This window comes from Acanthaster planci, linkage group LG03 (genome assembly GCF_054643075.1).
Source record: "Acanthaster planci isolate LZ-2023a linkage group LG03, COTS_SCS, whole genome shotgun sequence".
Classification (NCBI taxonomy): Eukaryota; Metazoa; Echinodermata; class Asteroidea; order Valvatida; family Acanthasteridae; genus Acanthaster; species Acanthaster planci.
In genome coordinates, this window is record NC_141779.1 from 5,271,042 (window position 1) to 5,292,688 (window position 21,647).

The 21,647-nt window shown below is 43.8% G+C and overlaps 1 protein-coding gene across 4 annotated transcripts in view; it reads left to right on the top strand.

Annotated features, from left to right (window-relative positions):
- Positions 1-1,559: 1,559 nt before the first annotated feature.
- LOC110986530 (transcription factor Sp9-like) overlaps positions 1,560-21,647 on the top strand; it is a 68,524-nt gene continuing 48,436 nt past the window's right edge. Inside the window, exons 1-2 of one of the 4 annotated variants that reach the window (XM_087134096.1) lie at positions 1,560-1,641; positions 2,921-3,323. Coding sequence is in view for 2 of the 4 variants with exons in the window: in XM_022248465.2 (XP_022104157.1) it covers positions 5,260-5,283 (24 nt within the window). In the remaining 2 variants the exon portion in view is untranslated. Of the gene's footprint in view, positions 1,642-2,175; positions 2,319-2,920; positions 3,324-5,135; positions 5,284-16,730; positions 17,543-21,647 lie in introns of those variants that run through there. The other 3 variants (XM_087134095.1, XM_022248465.2, XM_022248476.2) reach the window with 3 other exon arrangements.

A 21,647-nucleotide genomic window follows, 5' to 3' on the forward strand; every position in this document is an offset into this window, starting at 1 on the left:
CACACGGTGCGTATAAATGGGAAAAACAAACACTGAAATTTGGACGCTTCAAATGACCTGGTGCCGCACCATGATCACATTGACACAGGCTAAACGGCTTTTGTTATACAGGCCTACAGATCAGACAGCACCCACAAACTATACACGCTCTCAAAAGAGTTGCATCAGAGCCACTGAAGCCCCATCATTACCGGCGTGGGTAGTTCTCCTTCCAAAAAGTCCCCCCATTGACCACACGGCCCAAAGGCTACCGCTATATCCATCAGCGGGCACAATTGGCGCAATCAAGCCGGTCGCTTTGACGAGTACGAAAAGAGGGAAGATAACCCCACCGTCATTAACTCGCAAAGTTTCCAATTAACTCAACCAAGGATGTCCCTCTTAGGAAGACTTCAACTTTGTCATATTCCAGTACCTCTTTCCCCATTTCTCCCCTTCTTCATCCAAGGCAACTGACTTGTGGGATTACTAGAGTAAACGATCTCCTTACTGTACGATCAATCACCTCAAAGCGTTAGAGCAGTGCTTTTAAAAAGCTTGTGCGTAGAATAAATTTGTGGTTTTTTTTACTTCACTAGCACCGCTAATTCACATGATAGCTATAATGCTCAGAGTTGGAAGCCGACTCTTCCTGAATCCGTAGTTGATCTGCGTCCTTCACATGTGGATTTTGGAGAAAGGGAGCGAAACTTTCGAGTAAAAACGTACCACAGGGGGGAAAGGGACCTGATTGTGTGTAAATTTAATGGTGGTAGCACTCTCATTGCATAATAACTGCCTGCAGTGATTGGTAAATTATACAGTTTCTAGATTTCACCAGAAATTTCCTGTAGAAATAACCAAAGATGGCTGCATGCAAGATGTCATCGTCATTGTTCTGGTTACATGCGATAGCTTAATGACGAAGGCACTGTGTGTTTTTAGTGAAAAACCTTAAAATTAATCATTGTATTTTTTTCTTGTACAGTTTTCAGAATTATTCTAGAAGCATTTTGGGGGTCTTTTGGGTGTCATCCTGTTTCCATATTCACCGGTAATTCAGTGAGGGCGTCGTCTCTGGCAAGAGTTTTATTGTTATAGCTGTCCCTGTCAAAAAATTAAGACCGATTTTCTTCCATGCCTGTTTCAGGTTGTTTGTGTCAGACACCCAGTCAGTCAGCGAACTTAATGCACAAAAGGTTTTCACTGAGGGGCGATTCAAGTTCATTTGTCAGAAACACGAGGCGTACATTGTAAAGAGATGGTCGGAAAGATCAAGTTTAGAACTCACGGTTCCTTATACAATTTCTTGAGCTTGTATGAGCGGATATTGTTTGCCATGCACGTTTCATTGAACAGTTCATTGTATGCATCTTTTAGTTTCTGACCAAATTATGCAGTTTTCTTTTTCAGTTTCTGAGCACAGATGGCATTCTCGATTGCGGTTCTTGGAAGACACCGCTGTGGAAGTCCAGCATTTCCAAATTTAGCCAACTTAAAGCACACTTATCAGAAGGCATAATGTGCATGAAGTTTTTTTCCTCTTTCGGATAGGTGTGCTAAAGGACAGAAGTGGGAAACGTGGCTGACACGATGAGGGATGGCAGATTTGCAAAATTATGAAGATCGAACTCCGGAAGGATGACGGGTGTGGTTGCTATGGTAAGAATTGTAATACTAAATTTACGCCAAGCCTTTTTCCTGCGATAAAACGACACGGGGGACTAGTATAACAAAGACCAGTAAAGTACAGGCCTACATTCACCCTAAAACAAGTTTAAAATTCCTCTCCATTCGGAATCAAATATTTCAAGAGTTTAAAGATAAGATTAGGGGAACAAAATAAAAAAAATCAATCACTGGCTGTCTTTTGTGGTGTTTCATTTCAGTGGACAAGCATGTTCGTATTCCATTTCGTGGTTCACAGAATCTATCATTTTTATGTTGGCTGAGTGATTTGAACGCCGTGTAAGGAGAGGTCACGGTAACAATGTCATGAACTCAAAATGCGGACAAACTAAGGGAAGGGGACAAATGCTAGTTTGCATGTCTCCCAGTCGATAATGGTATTTCCTGTCTTAACAGCGAACTTCCAGCATGTTGTGGTAATGTGATTATGGAATGTTATTCCGATGTATTTTTGGTGCCTGCCTCTGGGGACCAGCGGAGCGGCGCCAACCAGCTAGGCCGTCGTCTGTCGGTTCCAGGTTGAGTTTGTTCCCTATCCTCCCCGTTTCTTATCAAAGGAAAGGGAGAGACCGGCCAACTAAACATCCTTTCCTCTCTCCACCGGAGGCACCGGCACGGCTCCCCCCTTTTTTTCTCGTCGGAGACTATAGGTATAAACTGTTGCAATTCAACTTGGCAGCTGCCCGGGGCTGGGTAAAAAAAAAAAAAAAACCTGGCTATTCTTGCGCGTGGCGAGCGTTTCTCTCCCCTCTTCCCCCCGTCCATCTCGCTCACAGAGCCCACGGTCAACTCCACGCCGGCCCGCTGCGGTGCGATCCCGCGTACTGTAACCGTCGCAAAGTCAGTGACCGCGTTCGCAGCGATGAACGCTACCCCCGAATTAACCCAACACAGCTAGACGCACAGAGAAGGGAGAGCAGGAGAAAAGACTGTTTGCTACGAGCAACAAGAACTCTCTCCTTCCTCCCTCTCCTCTGTTTAGTCTGACATTGAAAAGGAAAATACCAAGAGGGTCAACGAACTGGAGGTTATGCGCGCTTTGATCGGTTGCCACAGGATGGAGGCCACGAGCACGAAGCTGTATCTTTTGAATTCAAGTTGAAGACCCCGGCAATGCTCCATTTTGCGTACACAAAACCGGGGGGCTGTGGGATGGCGACGGTTTGGCCCGGGGCCCAGGTGGGTGGCTGATGCTACGGCTTTTGTCCTCGTCGATGTATCCATCAGAGTCTGTGTTATTCTTCCCTTCCAGGCATCGGCCACGCGGTGCCTTCGCCAGAGCTGGAGAACGCCCCTGGAGGATACTCGCCGTCCCGGCCACCAGCAACCACTAGCCGAGAAGGGAAAAGACGGGAGGTTTCCCCCCCCATGCACACTACGATGCCACTCTACCATCTCGGCCGTCATTTTCCTATCAATGCAAAGTGGTAATTGGCGCGGGGAGGGGGGGGCGCATTCACCACGGACCGTTTTCCTTCGTACCCCCGCGGGAGGCAGCCGCGCGGCACAGGCCACTAAACGGCGAGAGATACCAGCAAGAGTGGGGGGACGGCTTGAAAAGTTGACCGTCGAGGACTTGAGGATCCACGGGGGGACATCTTGGCCGTTGTCAGCTTCCAATCACAAGACGAGAAGAGGGAACGAGGCCGCACCAGGTGAGTGATTGGTTCGGTCCGCTAGTTTAGAAAGGTCCTTCAGTATCCGGGATAATGTACGTAATGAATCCGACCCCTCATGAACTGAAATAGTTTAATTCTCGGAATATTTGAAAATCTAGGCTGGTGACGGAAAACAGGACCAAACTTCAACAAGAGAGTATCAGACCTTCAAACTTGCTGCGCGCATTGCACACAAAAAGTCGCGGTCCCGACAACTCTGGCGAAGCAGTACACTGCAGAGTAACTGCAGGCAACAGGTAATTCGTTGGTAATTTTTGTCCTTTTCTTGTTTGGGGAAGAGTTATTATGACTTCTCTAATCAGAAGAAGTCTTGCTCCCCGAGTGTAAGACCCAATATAATGTACCACCGCCACAAGGCTCTGCCTTAGGGCAGTTCCTTAATTAAAGTGCCTAATGGTCATCGTGCCATTGGCTCACTTCCACCTCGAGGAAGCTAGAAATTGTGGTGGAAATCCCACGCATGCACGAGAAGTGAAGGGAAAAAAACACCCAGTAAGTTTACAGGTTAATACACGCAGGACTGATTGCATTCAGAGCAGGAGCCATCCTAATCTGGGCACGTGTATAGTCACATTGGATCACTTTGGAGCTTTCCCGTCTTTTCATCAAGATTGCGCTTGCCCCGTATCTCGATCATGGACTTTCGGTAATCACCACCCTCGACTTAAAATTGAGAATCGAAGATTTTCGACTCTCTCAAGTAGTGGAAATCCTGGCAACATGGCGATTTCGTGTCGTTTTCGTGTGTGACGCGGCGCGAACGATCTTCGTTGTAACCGTGAAGCCGAGCTCACACGACATCTGATCGGTTTGGTTTAGTTCAATACCGTCCCAAAGTCGTTCTGTTGATTTGAACCACGAAAATTAAAGTGATCGCTCCAAGAGAGGGAAGCGACATAGTAATCCACGTAGAGACGAATCAGCCCTTTTCCTCCCCAAAGCGATCGGAAAACGTTACCTTTTGCGTACGGTTAACATGAACATTTCCCCAACTCCGTTATTACCGTTCTAAATACTCGTGTAACGCTAAAATGACGTTAAATTCAAATGTCACATTCGAATTCACTCAAAGATAAGTCCATTTTTGTAAATAAAATGTCTTGCTCCGTCGGCTCCTTCTTGAAATTACCTGGTTCGAAGGACTTGCCTCACCTGTCATCACACCTTACCGAAACATTTCATTTGACCACGAACAGTACATTTTTACCCTTAATTAACACTGGAAGATCAACACTAACATTTTGAAAGGAAAAACCGTCCTTTAGTGGGATTTTTTCTGAAGAAATACCAGTGCTTTTTGGAGTGAAGGACCAAGTTGAGAAAATTCAAGTCGGTGGAAGAATGTTAACTTTTGGAGGAATGATTTTGTGAGGAGATGTAAGATGAAGAAACATTGACCAACGCGGGAAACACTATAGGGGTCATTTGGCCTTGACGACTCTGCGTGTAATCACCGGCCAGGGTAAATACAATTGGGTTCGTCCAACCGTAAAATACAATAATTAGCAATTAAAAGAAATAACAAAAAACACAGAATGAACCAAATAAGTGTGCATGATACAGCCACGAGACTTGAGCCATTTTTTTAATTGTATGAAAACACTACGGTTCAGAGTTCGGTCTTATGCAGTCAAACATGCAGGTTGTGAATCGCACTGGTACACGGAGTTCAGAGTTTAGAGATGACATTCTCGCTTGCCTTGTTTACTTGTTGCTACGCTCATGTCTGCTCAATACTGCCATATGTAGTGAACATTCCAATGAACTCCCGCACTTAATTTAATGTACGGCAAAATGCCCCGATGTGCGGCACTGCCCGCATAATACGCGTTGTCGGTACAAGACACCGGGCGAGGTTAACATTGCATGCAGTTTTGCGAAATGAGACGGACATTTTCCCGTCTGTCACCAAATGTCTCTAATTAATTACGATCCGGTGAGTTCATTATATTGTTAAACTATATTTCTTCAGCTGCCTTGCCTTTTGGCTCAGTTTTTTCCCAGTTTTTCAGCTTTCAGAAAAGTCATTATATTGTGCATGACATCATGGTATATTCTTGCAGCTGACCCAATGGCGCATAATATTCAACAGTTTCAGCTGTCGCTGTAATATATCGTTTTGAAACAAAATAACGATTTCGGTGCTGTTACATGTACATGACATTCCAGTGAGTAATTGCAATGTTTATAGGTCGGGGCAGATTCGACTCTATAGCGTCTGGGAAGAAGTTGCCCCGGAGTTGCCACCGACCGCGGGCGTACGGGCGGGGCAACCTTGTCCGATCCTCCTGAAGTCACCTCCAACTTTCTCTTTCTCTGAATAATCGTTCCATCTGAATGCAATTTGAAATCAGTGCCCGAGTTGTGAGTTACGATACTCCCTTCCGATTTCGTGAATGACTTGAAAGTTCATCGGTGTCGGTTACGATTTGCATTTAAATGCATATAGACATCAAATGGAAACATCAGAAGTAACGGTTAATTGTCAAGATATTCATAACTTGATATTCCACTTGCAGAATATTGTACTTTATCGACAGTGGAGATCATTTTATGTACACGTTTTGAAAAATGCATTACATTTTGTCTAAATCTTATTTGCTTTTCCAGCGACGGAAGACTGCGCGGTTTTAACAGTTGGTATAAATGTTTTTGCAAAGTTGTTTCAAAAACAATTGGTAGAAGATTTTAGTTTTGTTTAATACAGGTATAGGTATTGACCATAGTCTTTTTTTAGCCATCAAAAAGCAAATTGTCAACTTGATGCCGCACAAGTTGCTAATTTAGTCATTTGTTTTCATGTACACCTACATCCCTAAGAGGAATTTTTGATGGTTTTTGTTCTGGTTGAATTTGAAAAAAATATGTACTGATTTTCTTCGTATTTGACATATCGACCGAGCATGCGACGCGACGGCTGATTCGCACGTCGTGTGTTTTGTGACACGACAAGATTGACGAGATGCGCAGAGACAGTTTGGTTTTACATAATTACGATATGTAACGGGGAGGCAATGTTATCTCACGTCGGCGGTCCGCACACTGCACTTGGTAAGCCATCACGCAAGGTTGTAAAGTTGAGTCCCGGATTTCTTCTTGTAGTGGGTTAAACCAACCTTTGCGATCAGTTTTCAGTTCGATTCCATCGCCACGGTCAATGTCTACTCATGACCTATGCACTTCCTTGATTTCCCTCGGAAATGGTTCGTCGGTACGTTCACGCCCCTTTTCAAGTTTTCCTTCCTCGAGTTCCTTTACAGACCGAATAGTTATACCCAAGTTGTTGTAAGAATAAAAGACAAGAAATTCGCCACACCGGTCTTCAAGAATGATAAAGGAGCGTAAAATATTTCTGCTGAACTTGTCTGGTCGTGGTATGGGCACTTTAACTGAAATATCGGTGACAAAGCCAGTTAAGATTGGGTTTAACTCGATCAGCTACTTTGATTTCAGTGATGTCAGGTTGCACAAAACCTGTGTACTTATAGAAGCTAGTGTTATACATAATGCTCACCTACTTCAATGGAGTGTTCCAGACATAATCGACCAAATCAACAGTCGTGAGTTTCAATCATTACGCCGCGAGAACCACAACAGGTTGAACGCTGTAGAGGACGGCCTAGATTGCGCATGTTCTCGGCGGGCACGAGACTGGTGTCGCCCCAAGTCGATCCGTGGCAAACGGCAACCTTCGTATTCAGGATTGACGGCCCGGGGCCTTGTTGTTGTCTGTGCGTCCTGTCATGTTAATTCCAGCATTATTCAACTGTAGTCATACCTTAGTATTCAATTTCCACAGAAATCATTTATTGCACACCCGCTCTCTGTCCATAGACCTGAAATATTCAAAGGGCCTTACCGATGACAACGCACATGTATGTTGGTTTAAAAAAAAACCCATAGCATTATGTGTTTATTTGACCATGCAATGAGCCACCTTTTACATCAGTGTTGTTACTGGTGACACATCCGTAACGATGGCTGTTCCTGTATACATTTTCTTGGATTTACCTCCGTCACTGTCACATTTCGTTTAATGTGGTCGTTACTGGTATCCACCTTTGCTCTTAGCTGCTTGTCTGAATGCAAGAAACGAATTTACTATGAGATCCAAACGGGATATTTTCTCTGCATAGAAATGAATAACTGAAGAAAAATCGTCTTGTTTTGTGCATGTAAAAAGTTTGTACGATAGAATGATTCTTTGGGGGGCTCCGTTTGATTGTACAGTGGGTAACATTAAGTTCTGTCCTCGATTTCAAGGGTCATGACTTTGCTGTGCGATTTTGACCTTGGACTTGCCCGCACCCTGCCTTGAGCACAGTCTTAAACCGGTACGTACATATCTAAACAAAACTGCGATAAACAATTGTTCTTCAGTATTAGTTACTGACTTGTATTCACACTGGTTTTCATCACATTAATGGCTAGGATAATTTCTGAAGGGATGTTCAGCCGCTTCTGTTACAAAATATTCCCTGCCTGCAGCGTCACTCTGAATGCCAAAACGATACGTCACCAGCAAAATGCAGTGCGTGCGATAAGGCGAATCTGTCGTCAATGGTACTTCAACTTACCGATGTAGTCGTGTCTCAAATTGAGAGAAATGATTGTCACGAGTAATTTTGATACAAAGGATTCGCTAAGATAAAAAAAAAAAATAGGCGGGTAAAATGATCCAGTGTCTCTCTCTGATGGCTGTTACATGATCTCGCGGTCGCTTCGGGCTACCCTCGCGCCGTGCCGCGTGGACCCGTCGTCGTTCGGTTTCTCATCGGTTCATAACGCGCCCGCCGTGCCATCTCTCGCTGCATGCGTGCGTGTGAAAGGAGAGGCAAATTATCACATGAATTGTTAATGGACAGTTTCGGACGATTTGATCTGTTACAGTACCGAATGACATACATTATACGAGGGGGCCTTGTGCGTAACTTTTAACGAGAGCTTCGTAACGCTAGCCCGCATGCCGCGTCCAACTCCAGCCAGGAACTCGTGAAGACCGTCATCACGCAGTAGCCTAATCCAGCGACGAGGCCGGACGGCGGTGTTTGCACCGTCGTTCAAAGCCATGATTAATTCATAATTTATTACCATTACCAGTGCCGCTCATGAGGGTACCACGGCCAGGTCGAAAGGATGATATCCACCCGCATAATTCTTCCGTTAAACCCATTGCATTGCATGCAGTTGCCCGAAGGGGGAACAGTTTTTTCTTCACCTAACTTAAGAGCGAAACATTTAGTAAACCGTGCTTCTTAGAACACTGTTTACGACTCAGAGGAGATATCTTCCTCTGCGAATAAAACAAACCTTTCCCGGTTTACTTTCTCCTGCATACATATCATATAAATACATATTTCCCAGTTACAACTCAACCCGCATAACTCGTGAGTGGCTATTGTTTAATGACCTGTCAGATCATTTTTCGTGTACTCATGAGTATAGCCGACCACTCGAGTTCAAAAATAAAAACTAATCAAATAAGAGAGGATTTTTTTCATCACGAAGTTTTTAAACTTGATGTTACCAAGTCACATGAAACATGTCAGTTTGTGCGAGCTTTCTACTGTCATTATCGGAGTCTTTCTTTTATGCAGTTACTGCCGAGCCAGATATCGATATAACTTATAAGCAACCAATGAAAATGTTTGCCCAAGAAATTACCGCAGCCTTAGGGTAGAAAGCGCACGGTCAAAACGCCCACAGGCATGGGCCGGCATTGAATCGATTCACGCTCGTGTAATTTTGGGGAATGAACAGTTCGCAGGAATACTCACAGCATAGGCCGAATCGCACCTTTCCGTTAGTTTTTAATTTAAAAAACGTGAGTATTTTTAAGGTTTTATTCTCACCTTGATGATAAGAATGCCGAGTATTCCAGGATTTTACTCAGACTGCATTATTGTATAAGTTTCGGTCGGATTTTTGTTCAGATACGACTCCTAGTACATTCACGGACGTGGTCTATTTTTTTTTTTTTTTTGGCACTACCTCTTGAAATTCACGGTGCCGAAGTCGGCATGACTTGATTCCATTTCCACAATGGACAGCAGAGGAACTTTGCTGAAAGCACCGGTGTCTACTCGATAGCTTCGTATTTCCCTTGTAAGCTAAGATTGTCAGAACTGGTTGAAGCTAATGATGCAATTAAACTTGATAGGTTCAAGCGCCGATTTTCGTGCGGTTCATGTAGAATCGGCTTCTCCCAGGCCAAATCAGCATTCGTTCTGTCGAGAAATTCACTCACCACCAGAAACTATGAAATTATTCTTCCGAATCCCCCCCTCCTCCTGGGCAAATATACAAAAACCCGTTCGTCAATCGAGAGAGTACAGCATACGCCGTTTCTTCCTCGGCAGGTTGATGATGACGGTGTGCGCAGTGATATCCGAGACTGCCGATATTGTCGGGGGCCAGAGCTCGCCGGGGCTGACACCAGCGTTTGCCGGCGGGCCTCGGCTCGGGATCACGCGTCGGGGCATTTTGCGACGGGGAGGTTATTCAACTCGAGCTCTCGGAGAGAGGAAAAAATACAACGGAAAAGGATTCGTGTCAAGAAGCGGTCCTAGAGAAGATCAATATTTATTATTTCTTCGTTGTAATGGTTTCCTCAAAATCGCATAAACTGGGAATAGAACGAAACAATCACTTTATTTTATTATTAAAAAACAAACAACCGAAAGCTCCACTTGCTTGATGGTCAAATTTTGCAGTAGCATAGATATTTCGTAGTGGACAAAAGTACTATGTGACTTTTTCCAGTTTCTCCTCGTATTGTGAAGATCCTCAAAGTTACGTTCTGAACTTGAAACTCGCTTTTTAGGCCGGTTCATACAAAAGTTGAACACATATCGAGTCAAGCGAATTTCGCTGCAAACGTTTCACGACCTTAAATTCGCTGCGCATTCCCACGAAGTAGGCCTACGAACCGGCTTTTTAAGCCAAACGTGTTTCCACCTATCGACACCATAATAACACCCCTCCACAAAAATACTGTGACGAATTTTGCCGAGATTTTATTTCATGTTCTCTTTCCGGTAGGGAAACCCAAGGATTCGTCCGAAGTGTTTATGGGCGTTGTAATTCACAAGTCTGAAGAAACGTGAAGACCATTTTAAGAGGTCAGTCATGAGAAATGGCCGATATCAAGGGTGGCAAGGAAAGCTGTGAATAAATATTCTGGGGAATTCCACGGAAGAAGACTGGGACTAGAAGCCCAATTCACCTGTCTTGGGAGTTAAAAATCGGATCGCATCCAGAGCTGGAAGGCTAAGAAAGTTCCTTCCAATAACCTGACCCCTCCCCGCCCCAACAGCTAAAATCAATTCAAGTGAGCACCGTTTTAGAATTTCTAAAACTGTTCTGTTTCTTTAATCACTAGAAACACAATCCAGTGCTTATTTCAATTTATTGGGCTTGTGGACGAAACATTCGGCTCGGAGTGAGACGAAACCATGTAAGAAACAGGCGGCATGGGTAGATTGCGGTTAATTCGACAAGTGGCTTTCCGTTTCAGCGAACGTATACTTGTATACACTTACAGATAACCTGTCAATATACTTGGGCTCAATTTACGTTAGTGTAAAATTAGATACAACTGTGACTTAGCGGGAGACAGGTGTTACTTTTGGACTTCTGCACGAAATTAAAGTTGTCTGTGATTGAGGTGATAAACGACCGCGTGTTTGTCGCACTTACCCATACATGTCAGAGTAACATGGACGCCGGTGAGGTTTCCTGTAACTTCTTGCAATTATGTTAAATTATTTTTGAGTAAACAATTTAATCCTATGTGATTAAAATAACTTTCATTTTGTGTGGAATACATGCACTCATTTTCAATCCAAACCTAGCTGAAGTTAAAGCCATTGCACGTCTCATCAATGAGATGCTCTTATCACTGTTCACAGCGACCTGCCCTCGTAAAAATCTTTCTACGCGAAGACAGAAAGGCCGTGTGCAGTCACAGGAAGGGAAAACAATTTAGGCATAGCCTATAAACTATAATGATTGTGACGAAAAACACAGAGAATCAAACGCTGAAAGAAGAATCTGTGTCGAAGAATGAAGTTTTTCGTCACAAGCGGCGCATTTATCGAATATGAAGTAAATCAGTAGAATTAATGTTTGAGTTTACAATTAAGACTTGTACCTGTAAAAGGCAAAGGAGCCGTGCAATTGGTTAAAAACGTCTGAAGGCACTATTGTTGTCGGCAATTCCCATCAGCAGTTGGTCGAGATTACCCCGATCTTATTCTTATTCGGGTGAAAAAAAAAACTGACTAGCTTTTGGAAAGAGTTTACCCAAATTTGTAATGAGAGGGAGAGTTAATATTTGAATCGATTCCTGGTAGCACGTGAGCTTGGAAAGCAAAAATGAAGTTGTAGTTTCTTGTTTGAAAGCGAAGAGGAAAATCGTGTACATCAGAATTTGATGGTGTACATCGACGAAGAGTTATGTGAATTTGTAGACAAAAACATAACTAAGATCCCGACGAAATAAAACGAAAGGAATTTCTCAGACATTTCACTTCTCGACAGCTAGTCATATGACCACTAAACATCGTAAATAAGCAGAGACTTTAGCACTTCCTTCGCCTCGGTCGTTTTGACAGTAGGACGATATTTGGGGAGGTGGTTCGTTAGAATGTTTCATTCTTATAAAGCCTACATTGCATTGGCCAAGTGCAGTGTGGTTCTTGTGCACACGACACCCCCCCTTCTTCTTGTTTGGCTACAGAGCTATACATGAAAACTCTGTGGGCTTGGTACATGTTGTCGTAACGTAAACCGTTACGTTAACGTTAACGTAAACCCCGCGGTTATCGATATGTATCGGGCGACCAGATTGAGAAAACCACCGTAGCGTTAGCACACGTTGGTACCCTAGAACAAGTGGTCCCCGCGCGTTCCATTCCTCTTCGACCAATGGACTTCTCCAATCGGACGCCATAACTGCGGGTGGCACCGAACTCACATGCACATTCTTTAGCTTGACGCGCGCGTGCAATTGGCAAATCACTGCACCCTAGTGGTCGAAGTGGCACGAGCGCGTACCACCTGCCCATGAGCGTTGTGCCACCGCACTCGTATATGTTTCACGCCCATTCGATGTGTAGATATTAACGATTACGACCGTGCGCGGCGGTTCCTTGACCAGACTCTCGTGAACCATACGGAGTTGTTCTTAGCAATTGACTTGCCAATACCATGTTGAGCCTTCTTGTTTTGAAGACTTCGTTTGCACAAAATTAACAAACAGTCACATTAAAACTCTGTGTATGTGCTCTAGAAGGCTTAAACCGAACGAAACGCCACCTAATCGTGAAAAGAAATGCTATCTAAGTATGGAATTTAGCCTCAAAGTGGTTGCTGAGATAATAACATATCTACATTTTCAATCGATCTCTTGGTTTTTTCCCTCTAAATTTCTCAATTTTAGAAGTTTTTTCAGAACAATGAGACACTGCATACGACAGGCCAAAATCTCAACTACATAATACAGTCAGTTTTATCTAGCTAGACTTTTTTTCGACTTTCATGAGCTCTTTCTGACACTTCTGCGCAGCGTAATCTACGTGTTGTACATGTACATGTGTACATGCACTAAACCGATGCAGCCACGTACCGTGCACGGTAAACTGCGTCTTCCGGCCTGTTACACGCGTATCGACGTTGATGTACATGTGCGTGTACATGGACATTATGCGTCGGAGCTGATGTGCATGTATTATGTGGTTCATCTATGTATAGTGCATGTAAAACTGGGGATATGTACCATGAAGTCATACTTTTCCTGGCAATGTTACAATAACAGATAGACCTCCGTTTCAATAATAAACTTCATGTTGACTTTCTGTACTTTTGTGTTCGTCTTTCCTGAGTCACTGAATTCTTACGCACGCAAGGCCGTGAGAGTTTGCGAGATGAACGGAATCGCTGCTGAGTTGGGTCGATATGCAAACGCGTCCGGTCGGGAAAAGAACAAAAATCTAGCACAAAACTGTCAGCAAATCTATAACCACACCTTTCTCCTCCAAGGCCCACTTTTGAAAAGTTTTGAATTTTTTGTTTCGCGCCTTCAAAAATCGCATCAAAACGTAAACAAACTACCGCTTACGAAAAGAACTTTTCACAAAAATCACTAGTTTGACCATTTTTGTACATTTACATTTTCACAAAACACGTTAGGAAAAGGCCTCATCTTATACCACGAAATATTTTTGGGCAGGTATTTTTATATCCAAAAAGTGAAAATAAGACGTAAATTTCATGAAAATAAGCAGCTGCTCGCCTGGCACGAATTCTCATGGCCCAGATTACATATGCAATTGATCCTAAAAATGGGACATGCGCAGTTAATAATTTCCCTCTGAAATTACGTGCGCAGTAATGATTTTAATTCTGGTGGGTCGAATTAAAAAGCTGGTTAGATCCAGCCATCGGAGATACAGTTTTGCACCGCATGAGAAGTGTAGTGTGTAAATTGACTTCCGAACAGAGAATAATCATTATTACAGACCAACTTCGACCGCGTCGCCATACATTAATGAGCTGCGCGTAGATCTGTAGAAAGCTGCTGAGTACTTGCAAGAAATTTTACCGTGTTATTGAAGTAAATTCTATCTCGGACGTTAGAGGGCCATTCCCCGTACCTACTGCTGTGTAAGGTCTCTGTGAAATGAACGAAGGAGGCACCATCTGGAAAACGCGATATCGGGCAAAGGAGCGCAGTGAAATTGCAGTCTGTTGGCAGCCTGTAAGCCTTGACGGGTGATTTTTAGTCTGGGAGTAGGTTGTGTTCAGAAGGGTTATACTATAATGCAATATCAGTCAGGTTTTCTGAGGTTAAGTCAGGTTGCATCCATAAGGTACATGTAGCTAGATTTACTGGCCTCGATTGGAGGAGTTTCTAACAAAAGGGTAACTGTGCGGCAGGTTTGGAACAATAATCTCCAGCAACCTCACCCAACTACGAAAGCCTACCAGTGCCATGTAGTGTACCTTTTTTCAAATTTGTTTTTACAAGATTTTTTTTGCCAATTTGTTTTTGCGATATATATTTTTCCCAGTTGTTTTTTCGAGATATATTTTCCCAATTCTTTTTCCATTTTTGTTTTTAACTCTCGAAAACAACGTGAGACATTATTTTTACCATTCATGCAGTGCGATTGCCGGGTGAGATTGGTCTTGTTATTTGTTTGTTCATTTATTTTGTTTCTCCACCCTTTTCCAAAATCCATCCGGGATAATTTGTGATCCTTTTCACTCGCACGTGCACGGAAGCGAGCCATGGTTCAGTTGTGTACACTGCCGCTTTCATGGGATGCACGTTTTTGAAGGGTTTACAAGCAGAAACATACTCGGGTCGTGAGCCCCAGAAGTTTCCGATGTAATTGACGTTTACTGATGACAATATTGTGATTGAACAACAACGAAGCTATGATTTCATCGTAACTTAATCCTATATTGAAATAGAAATGAACAAGTTCTTCGTGAAGCATGGCTCTCATATGCGACTGTACACCTCCCAAGACCCAATGTGAAAAAACAATATATCTCGAAAAACAAACCGAGAAAAATATATCTCGAAAAAACAAACTGGGAAAATATATCTCGTAAAAACGAATGTTTCCAAAAATAGTAAAGTTGTTTCTTAAAATAGATTCAACAAACCAAACTTCCAAAAAATATCTCTTAAAAACGAACTTGGAAAAATATATCGCGAAAAAGCAAAATGGAAAATAAGTCTCGAAAAAATTAACTGGGAAAAATATATCTCAAATAAACAAATTGGCAAAAGTATATATCTCGTAAAAACGAAGTTGAGAAAATGTACACTACATGGCACTAGTGGGCTTTCGTACACAACCAAGTCAGCTCTTTAAACACAAAACTGAAACGTTGAATTCAACAGAGTCTCCATGCACGGCACGTAAGCACTGTACATCTGGGTACAGTCCACTAATTCAAGCCCCACTGAAAACAGTGTAAAATCAGCACTGTTCAGGGCCCAATAACATGCATACCAACATCCCTGAGATTTCTGAAACACAAATGAAATTCTTGTCTGGTCATTAATCTTTCAATTTCTTTTCAATTTTTTGTGGGTTAACCAATTACATTTTTAATTATTCCCACAAAGCAAAATCACCCCTCAAAAGTGATTTTTCCGAAGTCTGATTGCAGCCATTTTTTCAAGTGGCAACCCTCAACTTTCTCGAGCACTTAGGACCATTTTTCAACCGTGGTTTTTAGCCATTCTGCTCTCATGTGAAAGCTCAAAGACCCAGGGAGTTGATCCTGGCAACGATTTACACACTCTCACCATTTTGGGGGCCAAGCAATCTCCTTTTCCAAAAGATACTGCGGGGCACTTTTAATGCTAATGAGCTGGCCAGAAACTCTCCCTTGAATTGGTGGTCTGCACCCATCTATCACGTTTGTCCCGCTTTACCCTCCAGTATGTTAACAACAATAGGGGGGCGTAGATCGGCGAGGGGCGGGGTGTAGAATGAACGGTGAGGGGGCGGGTATGTAGATGACCAATTTGTTTTGTCCATTTCGTTTGCTCGCAGCTGCCGTTAGTAATCTGTTCGACCTTGGTGGTAAAGTATTATGCGTGCACAATAAACTTTCCTTTCCCCCCCCATCACCCTACCCACACCCGGAATAACAAAGCACTACCAGTATTATGTGGTACCGAAGTCATATCGGCATGAAATGAGTTATAATTATTTTCGGAAATGGTGCATTATATGACCACAATCAAAGAATCTGTGTATAGATCTGTGGTCAGTGCAGGCATCACGCGGAAGACATTCGCAAAGTAAGTTGTGGTGATTAAGCTTTTTGCGTTGTAACGTACGAATTCTTTACCCCCAAAAAACAAAGCAATGAAATGAAATAGTCCGTTGGATTGGGGGTCAGTAAACACAGATTTAGTCACTGCAGTTCGATAATTTACACTCAAAGATTGCATTCAACGTTTCTGAAATCGATTCAAGCACTTTTCATAGACAGAAAATGTGCCAGTGAGGATTACAATGGCTTGTTATGATTTTCCCTTTCTCGCGTAAAATGTTGCTTAAGTTACTAAAAATGGTGGAGACGCGCAGCGCTTGCGCAGACATCGTAAACGTTGTTGCCGACTGTTGACCTATGCGGTGGTCCCAATGTTCCCCCCCCCACACACACATGCACACGCAATTGTTGAAGCCCGCCCTCTCGTGCGAGCGAATGTTCTTAACTCTGAGCTGACAGTGGTGGTGTGGAAACTTTCAGTTTACTGGGCATTACGAGTTTTCTGGCAAATTGCGATAAACCAGCCCCATAGATTTTACTGTTACAAAAAAGCCTGGCATATTTTTGACTTATGAGGAAATCTGACACGTTTCATTTCTTATGCCATGCCTCGAGGTTTTGCAGCGGGTGCGAATTCCGTGCTTTTCGAGCTGCAGTTGCCCGATGCAATAAAAATGTCGAGATATTATTCGCCGGACCTATATTTATTGAGAGGGTGTCTTTATTGCCTCGCTTTGGCAACACGTCCTGCTACTTGTCAGGGAGGGCTTTTTTTTGCCCGGTCTACCGGAGGGTGGCGAGCCCGTTGATAGATCTGCGGGGGAGCGGCGCTTCAAAGCACAAAGGGCTGTAATTATACGCACTGGTGGGAGGAGCTAGTCATTCCAATGTCTCCGCTCCTAGCAATCACCCGGTGAATTATTCTAGCAGGACCTGACTGCTTTCTTGGGCTGTAGGTGAGCCAAGGTAGGCGGTAAAGGGTGCACCGTCCACTGACTCTTGCCGTCACGGTAGGCTGCCTCCTGGGTCCGCAGGGTTTGTTCCGGGCTTTGCACCTCCGTACCGTCCGTTCGTCTGTCTGCCGTTACTGTGCACAAGGCCCTCTCGCCTGCCGCTCAAATGAGGGTGCACTGCTGGTTTCACCGTACGCTAAGACGCTGTCTCAACCGTGCATGCACCACGCCAGCACCGCCTCTGTTCCAAGCTCCAGCCTGCTCGCTCCAAGCAGTGCCATATAAGCCCATTTTCCTTTATCCTAGCGGACACTTATTTACCACCGTAGACCCACAACAAAGGAAGATCCAAACTTCTTCGCGGCTCAAAGATCCTCGAGACTGCTTGTGATCGATGTTGATTTGTTTCTCCTGGACATGACCTCTTCTCTGTTTGGGGTAAGTCCCTCTCTCGTTATCTGTTTCAATTTTCAGCACATAAGCGTTCTGCGTTGTGACAAACTTTTCGCCTGATTTAACACGACGAATGGGCCTGCCTGCCCACCGTCTTCAACCGTATTTTCACCGGGCATTGCCGGGGGCGCGAACTGTGCGTGTTACGAGCCCGAAGAGGGTGCGTAGCTTTTCTAAGCTTGTCCTAACACACCGCAGACATGAAACTTGCCACACTGTGGTAACTCTGTGTTCTTGTCTCCACATTTTCTTTTGCCCTGGAATGTAGGTTTTATCGCAGACGGGCGTGTTCCTCTTAGTGAAAAGTAGAAAAAGGCTGAATTTATTTGCACGCGATTCTAATATGTCTGTAAAGCCTTGATCGCAAGGTCGAGATCGCACTTAGCATGCACCGGGCCGCGGCCTCTCCGCCGCGACGGCTTTGATGCCAATTTGAACGGTGACAGCCAAGCAAGGCAACCGTCTTTAGGCTGCGATCTACGGCGGCACCGCTGTCTCCTCGCTGGCCATGAACCGACACATTGAACTCGTTTGGCAGTGTTTATATCCCCCTCACGCGTGCTCTGAAGCTCTTAAACAGATGTCCTGAGATGTTTCGGTAATTTGGCCGGCTCGTAAATTTCGATTTCATTCCAGCCTTTGTTAATCGCGGCTTTGTTTCCGATACATGGACGTGAGCGTTTTTACTGGCATATTTTTGTTGGAAAATTGAATTATTTTTCTGCGGCACCGTCAAAGGTGATCAAAGCCGCGGTCTCGACGCTGAAACAAACGTCGGTTTGATTCAATTCCACCACATCACAATCGGTAATTAGCAAAGAAATTGGATTAATGTGGAAAGTCCTCTGAGAAAGGCACCGCTTAACGTCCCATTAACATGAAGCAGCGTCAATTTGCAAAGAACTTTTTTTCAAGGGGAAGGTTGCAAAAGAGATTCAGCCAGTATCGGGCCAGTTCCTTTTTTTGGCCAAAATCGGGAATCGCAATCCACGCTTGTTACACTGCCAGTCTTCACTCCACAGCCAAGTCGAGTGTTCCAGATCAATGACGCTGATCGTACCCACTTGTATACCGTTCACCCGCTAAATGGTGAGAGAGATTCCAAGCGATTTGTTGTAACTATCTTGCCTTCTCTGCCCAGATCGGGCCCTGCGAAATTTCACGGTTATTTTTTCAGGCAAAGGCCGCCTTGCGTTGCTCAAACGATTATTCTCCGAAAACATTAATAACTTGTCATTGGACAAGGTGCAAACATCTGCGAAATGTCGTGAATATTTAGCCAGTTTAAACAAACACAATTATTTTGAGGTCATTGTGAGACATGGTCAACGCTGAATAAAGGAAAACGACGTGAATTGTGTCTGTATTCAATCTGCTAATAATAATCCCAAATTATTCGGCTTAAATTTGTGCTTGGTCAATTTGTACTTTAAACCGAGTTTTTTCCCTGGAAATGTATCCTCTTTCCCTCTTTCAAGTGTCATTCGTGCCAATCGACTGCCCTTAACAGAGCAATCATGTCGGTCTGTTAGGTTATTTATTAATAAGATAATTTGTGGCCCGCACCAGATACCCTAGATGTTGGAAGAGACACCGTTCTCTGTGGGATGGCATTGTAATTAACCTTCACCAACCTTCCTGCAGACTTGTTTGCGCGGACTTTGTTGGCATGCAAAGACATCATGAGCAGGTGGGATTGACCTTGAGCACGATCTAACCACTGTCAGGGATGACTCTCCCGAACACCGCAACCCTCCTTCCCCCAAGAAACCCCCAAAGTGGACTCGCTAGCGGCTCCGTAATTCAGTGCACTCAATCACGTTCTCACGTTGAAACTTACAAAATGAAGGTACTGGTTGAAATTAGGGGCATTTAACGCGAAAAAGAAAAGTTGGGCTTGTAGCTAAAGAATAATAAATAAAAATCACTATTTTGTTTAGTTGCGTAGACCTACCCATTGTATTTAACTTTTGTGTCTCTTTGCGAAAATGCGCGGATGGGGAAGGCAGGATTTTTCCCATGATTAATAGTGAATGCAACATGCTAGTGCTTTTGGATGGAGTTTGAGGATTCGTCCTTGTTCTTTGTCGAAATCATCAAAGGAAGGATTTGGAACGCCTTTATGGTAAACACGCGAAAATATGAAGTTTTTTCTTGTCATTACCTGATTGTTAAGTGCCACGCGATGGCCATGTTTCATTCCCGCTGCTGTTGGTTCCAGATTCAGGCGCCTAAATGTACGCCGAGTCGTCTGCGGGGATTGGGTTGTGTCATAACCTTGCGCCTTCCCCGGCGCATTGACCGTAGTCACGCCGTGCTGAACCCGGCCGCCATGATCCTTTGGCTCAGCATCGACAACTCGCTGCTTTTTTTTGGGGGGGGGGCTGGCCCGAAGTTGATCTTTAGGGGTAAATGTTTGGGATTCAGCATCGTGATTCAGGTGTAGCCGTGTGAAGGAAGGAACTGTCCTATTACAGTTGCCCGTTATCTATGATGACGTAGAGGAAAACCGAACTTGGAAAAGGTGGTGAACTAGGTAAGAGTAGGCCTAACTTGGAAACTCAAGAACTGAACTATACCGGTAGTCTCTTGTGGCACATGACTTGCATATCATTAAGTATTCTTCGTAGCTTGTCTTGTGTCTGTTGAAGTAATCATTTTGCAGATAAGAATAATACTCTGACTGTTTACTTTGTGATTATAGTTACTTCAGTTATGCTCTCGCAATTTGAGTCGTGTGAAGCAATCGTGGGGAGAAAAATGAGCCCATGATGAAACTCCACACTGATATTAACATTCAGCATACTCAGCAGCGGCATAAAACGTCTAAGCGCATCCATTGCCTTCCTTCGGATGTGGATTCGGGTTCGGAATGAACAAACGAAGGATGGGAGTGTGAACATTAAATATTCATTGTGAATTTTCCCCAGTATGTTTGTTCAAGGTCATCTCGCTAACATAATAAGCACTTCGGTGTATGTCAAGGCTCATTTTCGACGGTAGCTAAAAATGGAAACTGTTGCTTTCCGTAATGCGCAGACTCGACATCTTGGACTCACTGGGTACTCACCCAGCGTCACGATGTTGCTTCCGTGTTCCGATGACGCCACATCTTATCGCAGGCAATTACATAACCTACTAATAAAATCAAGCCTGACATTTCTTGGCGATGTCAGTGAGTTCGCGCGTGAACCTGACCGCGAGCCATAGCTCTTCAGCGATATCAGAATGGACGTGTTATGTGTAATTCATGCAGCGCCGCTACCATCACACCTAGGGAAAAAAAAGCACCCGGAATCGTTCGGCTGACGTGTCACCAGACCACGCGGATTGTTTGGATCCTCGAGACGTGTTCGAATCCACAGACATGCATAATCTCAGTCGCAAATTGAAATCAATCTTGTATCTGTGTGGATGAACTGTACCGGGTACATTTGCTCAATGATGAATAAAAGAAAATTAGAATAGGGATAATGTGCGGTGCCAAATCGCCCCAGAACGAATGTTCGGCTACTTACACGTTTAAAATGTCCGTTCAATTTTTTTTCTCTCTGATTTGAAAAAAAAAGAAATGGCGTGCTTGAATCATCGTAATAACGAAACCAAACAAAAACCGCAACTCTGTGGGAACTCCTCAGGGAAGAAATTTATGCACAATTTAGATAGTGGCCTTAGATCGAGCCACTGTTGGTTTGTGGAGCAATGTTTCAAAATACTAAACGACATCTTTCTTTCACCGAATAAAGTGATATGCACTGGTGGTGTGACTCATACAGTAGTGAGACGTATAAGAAACGTCAGATTTATGACATGTGTGTTTCAAGTTGACATTTGAATCTCACAGAAAATCGAAACGATGCGGTACATTAAATAATGTTCCAGATCTCTTACATTATTCTTTGCCAAAATACCCGAAAGTAAAAACAAAACTAATTCATTCCTCTGAAAGCAGCCGTTGTAATTAAAAAAAAGAGAGAAGTTGTGCGAGCTTAGTGGAGTGGCGGTTGGAGACATTGAGTGGGACGAGTTGAGTTTGGGTTGTGTGAACAACATCGGCTGCATGGAGAGAGCTAAACCCCCGTGAATCTTT